Source organism: Physeter macrocephalus, chromosome 12, assembly GCF_002837175.3.
Source record: "Physeter macrocephalus isolate SW-GA chromosome 12, ASM283717v5, whole genome shotgun sequence".
In the NCBI taxonomy this organism is placed as follows: Eukaryota; Metazoa; Chordata; class Mammalia; order Artiodactyla; family Physeteridae; genus Physeter; species Physeter macrocephalus.
This window is the reverse complement of record NC_041225.1, coordinates 84,737,759-84,743,832: the sequence shown is the minus strand read 5'-3', so window position 1 is coordinate 84,743,832 and position 6,074 is coordinate 84,737,759. Positions and strand designations below refer to the sequence as shown.

Here is a 6,074-nt window from a genome sequence, read left to right as displayed (position 1 = left end):
AAAAAAAAAAAAAAAAAAAAAAAAAAGTTTGGAGAAATGTTAGCTCACTCGGGTAGCCAGATAGAGTACAAAATGCTCAGTTCAATTTGAATTTCAGATAAACAGTGAATAAATTTTTGGTATAAGTACTTCCCATGCAATCTTTGGAACATTTTTATACTAAAAAATTATTGGTTTGTTTGAAGTTCAAAAAAATTTTTTTTTGCTAAATCTGGCAATCCCGGTATAATTAGAGCTACTTAAAAAACAAAACCAGCAAAATAAACTATTTACAAAAAAGAAAATGGACAGTAGTTCACCAGAAAATTAATAGTGATTGTCTGAAAGGTGGGAACAAAGGGTGAATTTTTTTCTTCCTTTCACTTCTAGTCCCCCCACCAACTTCCTGTAAAGAGTGTAAGACACTTAAAATGTTATGTATAAAGGCTAATGCTAATTCTTTCTAGAAACTGAAGCTACCTTAGAAATTAACAAAGACTTTTTATATGTTTTAGACTTCAGAAATTAATATTGAATCGATTTATATTCTGCAGACATTTTATTAAACACTATAATGATTTGTGGTTTAGGTGCACAGACGAACAGTTCACTGCTGCCTCAAGATGCAGTGAGCAGTAATCTAAGGAAAAGTGGCCTGAAAAAGCCTGTGGTTGCTTCTTCATTAAAAAGGCAGGGTAAGTTTCTCTTCCCCAGGATAGGCTAAAGAGGTGGAAAATCATCCTGAAGAAGCCCAAAGAGGGGACTTCCCTAGTGGTCCAGTGGTTAAGACTCTGCGCTACCAATACAAGGGGCGTAGGCTGGATCCCTGGTTAGATCCCACAGGCTGAGCAGGGTGGCAAAAAAAAAAAAAAAAAAAAAAAAGATGCCCAAAGCAATATAATCAAAAGAAATGCTGCATATTGTCCCCCTAGATAAATACTAGCAGGCACTGAGGCTAAGATCTGTGCTGTCGGTCCCACTGGTCTCAAATCAGGCTCAAAACCAAATTGTCTTTTTTTTTGTAAAGATTTATTTATTATTTACTTATTTATTTTATTTATTTTTGGCTGCATCGGGTCTTAGTTGAGGCACCTGGGATCTTCTTTGAGGCATGTGGATCTTTCGTGGCGGCGCGCGGGCTCTTCGTTGTGGTGTGCAGGCTTCTCTCTAGCTGTGGCGCACAGGTTCCAGGGCGCGTGGGCTCTGTAGTTGTGGCGTGCAGGTTCCAGAATGCATGGGCTCTGTAGTTTGCGGCATACGGGCTCCCTAGTTGACGCTCGCGAACTCAGTAGTTGTGGCACCTGGGCTTAGTTGCCCCGTGGCATGGGGGATCTTAGTTTCCCAACCAGGGATCAAACCTGTGTCCGCTCCATTGTAAGGTGGTTTCTTTACCACTGGACCACCAGGGAAGTCCCCCAAATTGTCCTTTTTGGGGGGGGGGGCTGTATTAGGTCTTCGTTGCTGCAAAGGGGCTTTCTCTAGTTGCGGCAAGCGGGGCTACTCTTCATTTTGGTGCGTGGGCTTCTCATTACGGTGGCTTCTCTTGCTGCAGAACACAGGCTCTAGACGCACAGGCTTCAGTAGTTGTGGCGCACGGGCTTAGTTGCTCCACGGCATGTGGGATCTTCCCGGACCAGGGCTGGAACCAGTGTCCCCTGCATTGGCAGGCAGATTCTTAACCACTGCGCCACCAGGGAAGTCCCCCCCAAATTGTCTTTAAATAACAAATGCAACAAAAATTACTGACATGTTTTGGCAGCACGTATTTTGTAAAATATTTTCCTTTTGTTGCTGATTACCCATATGCAATTTGGTATAGGGGTTCCAAATTGAAGAAGAAACATATCTTACAATTATACTGATAAATATTTGTTGAGAAAGACAAATATAGTCTGTTCTCCAAAGTTAGTGAACTTTGAAAACACCTAAAAGCAGTAACATTTAAGAGACAGAATGACTTAATTTGAATATAACTTATAAATTTATATATGTCAATTTTCTACTCAGAATAGTTAAGCTTGTATGTTTGGGGGTCGACATTTTCTTAACTCTCATATAATATGGCTGGGTGATTAAAAATTAGACATTATCCCTGCCCTCATACTCTGGTTTTGAAGACAAGACTGATACATAAATAGCAAACAATACAAGACCAAATCTTAATTAATTAATTAAGAACTTACACAGTCCAAGAATAATTGTTTTTGGAAGGTCAGGAAGGAAACAAATCAAAAGTATCTGGTAGAAGATCTTAAACAAATTTTTATCACTTTGGTGCAAAGAAAAAAGAAAATAGCTTTTAATCCAAATTATCACTATATGCATTTATTTATGAGAATTATAATTTAAATGAATAGTAGTTTTGGCATCATTATCTCTTTATAAAAGGGGATAGGGCTTCCCTGGTGGCACAGTAGTTAAGAATCCTCCTGCCAATGCAGGGGACACGGGTTCGAGCCCTGGTCTGGGAAGATCCCACATGCCGCGGAGCAACTAAGCTTGTGTGCCACAACTACTGAGCGTGCGCTCTAGAGCCTGCGAGCCACAACTACCGAAGCCTCTGCGCCTGGAGCCTGTGCTCTGCAACAAGAGAGGCCCCCGCAATGAGAAGGCCGCGCACCACAACAAAGACCCAACGCAGCCAAAAATAAAATAAATAAATTTATTTTAAAAATAATAATAATAAAAAGGGATATATACTTCAGTCATATGAAAACATTTCAGGAGAAGAAATAGAATAGAATGGTAGGTCATTGGGTATATAGACATATTCATCAGGAATAGGGCCAATTAATGGCTCTAAAACAGCCATTCTTCAATTTGCAGTTTGATGTTGAAAGGCTGCAAATTTTTTGTGGTTAATAATCTTAAACCCATTAGTCTCTCAGAGCTTTCTATTTCTTTTTTCTTCTAATTGGATTCTTTAAAAGAATCCTGTAATATTCCATTTCACTTATTGTATCTACTTTCTTTGAATTTCAGCTTGTTCCTCTTTTATGTATAAACTCCTTAGCTTTTTCAAACTTCAATTAACTGTTAAATTCTGTAAGAAAAAAGTTAATGAGGAGTTTTGTTTTGTTTTTCTCTAGGCTGTAGTCAGCTGTTAGATGAGGCACAAGTGACCTTATCCTTCCAGGACTGGCTGGCCAGTGTCACAGAACGCATCCATCAAACCATGCACTATCAGTTTGATGGTAAGTATTGGTCATCCAACTGGGCTATTGCTGAAAGTAGGGGAAAATAAAGTAATTGTGTTATAGTTCTACTCTGTTTTGACAGAAAAAGTAATTGGGCTTTAGTCTAGAGTGCACTGGGCCGCAAGAGAGTAGAAATCTAAATGAAATAAAGGAATAATCACATAATTAAAATGCAGGACCAGCAAAATGAATTTAGAGATAGAAGAGAAAAACCACAGCAAATAATAAGTAAAGTTAGAGAGCCTTGGTCTTGGGGTATGCATGGGTGTGTATTTGGTAAGGGAGATACCAAAGCCTTAGAAGATCATTCTAACCCTCAAACTTAAAGCAAGGGAGGAAAAAGTTTAGAAAAAATCTAAACCTGTGAGACTAAGATAGTCATATAAAATTACACAGACATGCTAAGGAAGATTGGAGAACACAAGCTGGATTGGGGTTGATCGTGATAGCTTCATAGAACCTCAGCAGTTTCAGAGGTGGACCATCCAACCAAGCCTTGCCCATTGCCTTAAAAGCATCCTTGATGGATGGTTTTCCAGGCTTTGTGCAGTGATGAGCAGCTCACTGCTTTTTGAGGCAGCTCATGACATTGTTAGACAGTGAGAACTGTAAGGAAGGTCTTCCTCATACTAAGTGGAAATGTTTGCTGATAATACTTCCTGTTGGTTCTAGTTCTGTGCTCTCGTCACATGGAATAAGTCTGTTCCTGTTTTCAAATAACAGTGCCCGCCACTGCACACACCCTTTGCTCTGCCTGACAGGTCTTCTGTTTTCCAAGTGATACATCTCAGGTCTTCAGACACTCCTCGTGGCATATGTACAAACCTCACATCATTTTGATGTTCTTTGCTGAATATGTTGAAGTTTATGAATATCATTTTAAAAATAAAGCACCCCAAACTGAATAGTAGCCCAACAGCTGACACTCAGTAGGAGGGCATGAGTTTTGAAGGATTAGATCAGCTGTGGCTTCATGGTGAAGAAAGGGACAAGAATGGAGGTGTTGAAATACATGCTTAGTTTTATTTATATTAATTCAGATTAAATAAAACTTCAGAAGTTACTTTTTAGAAAACAAAATAAGCTAGGGAAGGTTAAAGAGAAAGTCTATGTTTTTCTTTTCTTTTAAAAATTTATTTATATATTGTTTTAAATAATATAATAAATACCTACTAACCCACCTCCCAGAACTTAAAATAGAACATTGACAATAATGTAAACTATAAACTGTGGTCCTTTTTCATCCCATTCCTTGTAACACCCCCTCTCACCATCTCCATTACCACCACCTTTGTCAGTCACCATCAGCTCTCTTCTGGACTGTGATTCTGTGTCTTTTACAAGGGCTTTTCAAGATTAATTTACCTAAACCCTAGCATCCCATCAGCTGAGTTGTGGTAAGTTAGCAGTTTTAGAGTTGTAATGATCTCTGCAGGTAGCCCATAATCTAATTTCAAGATGAAAGATTTTAAAAACCTTTCTGTAGTGACTTCTCTAAACTGCCCAGATATTAATATTTTAGTGGCTTGGGACTTCCCTGGTGGTCCAGTGGTAAAGAATCTGCCTTCCAATGCAGGGGATGCTGGTTCGATCCCTGGTCGGGGAACTAAGAGCCCACATGCTGTGGGGCAACTAAGGCCCGAGCCCCTCAACTAGAGAGCCCACGTGCTCTGGATCCCGGGCGCCACAACTGCAGATCCCACGCACTCTGGAACCCACGCGCCACAACTAGAGAGAGAAAACCCGCATGCCACAACTAGAGAGAAGGCTGCACACCGCAATGAAGAGCCCACGCACCGCAACGAAAGATCCCGCGTGCCGCAACTAAGACCCAATGTAGTCAAAAATAAATAAATAAAAAATTAAAAAAAAATTTTAGTGGCTCAAAAGCAGTGACAGTTTTGTCATTGGCATTCTGCATTCAATTAAGTAGGTAAAATCAATTGATAGAATGTAAAACCTTAATATGGAATTCTAGAAAACCTTTCATTTTCATTTTTCTTGGCTTGATCTTTATTTCAGAAAGGCAGCTGAACTGTCTTTAAGAACTACACCTTTTACAGGCAGGTGGAAGTTACATGTTAAGCCATGTGGTTCTGGATGTTTTCCCTCTGTTGGAGCTTGCTTCTTGGGCAGAGTTTTTAAGGAAAACTCTGAACTCTTTCACCCTCTCCCCTGAACACTCTTTCTGTTGACTTTTTGTTGACCTAGTGTCTTGCAACTTTTTAAAAGAGGTTTGTTACGTATTTTCAAACAGTTTGCCTGTCTTCACATCAGAGAGAAGACTGATGCTTATTGGATAAAGTGTCCTCACTTTGCAGTCTCTGGCATTCACGGTCCTGACCATCTGAGAAAATGAATGCAAACAGCAGGTGCCTGGGATAGTGAGCAGGAGTGAATCCAGTTTACCTACTCAACTCAGCCTCAATGTTCTCATCTCCTTTCATGTCCTCTTTAAAGGGAGAAGTCTGTGCTGTGGCAGTGTTTACAAAATTAGGGATGTGATAAGTTTTCTTTGGTAGATGACAAGAGTGTGCTGTATTTGTTATAATTGCAAGGGATCAAGGGTAGCGCAGGTGACAGTGCTTGACTCATAAAGGTCAATCAAAGCCTTCTTTTTGCCTCTGTGTAAAGAAATCTCAGTGGTATTTTTAGTTATTACTACCCATCAATTCCATTTCTTCCACCTTCCCCTACACACCAGAAAGCCCACTGAGTTACTTTAAATGAGCTTCTTCTTATTTCCTATAGGCAAACCAGAGCCACTGGTGTTCCACATTCCTCAGTCCTTTTTTGATGCCCTGCAACAGAGAATATCCATAGGAAGTGCAAAAAAACGGCTTCCCAACTCTACTACAGGTATGGGATTTTTTCCTCAGGAATAGCAATACATGTCTT

At 39.8% G+C, this 6,074-nt stretch overlaps 1 protein-coding gene across 1 annotated transcript in view; it reads left to right on the top strand.

Moving 5' to 3' along the window:
• C12H2orf42 (chromosome 12 C2orf42 homolog) overlaps positions 1 to 6,074 on the top strand; it is a 36,999-nt gene that overhangs the window by 27,796 nt on the left and 3,129 nt on the right. The window contains exons 6-8 of the mRNA XM_055088852.1: positions 570 to 674; positions 3,069 to 3,173; positions 5,928 to 6,035. Of these exons, the coding sequence (XP_054944827.1) occupies positions 570 to 674; positions 3,069 to 3,173; positions 5,928 to 6,035 (318 nt within the window). The remainder of the gene's footprint in view (positions 1 to 569; positions 675 to 3,068; positions 3,174 to 5,927; positions 6,036 to 6,074) is intronic.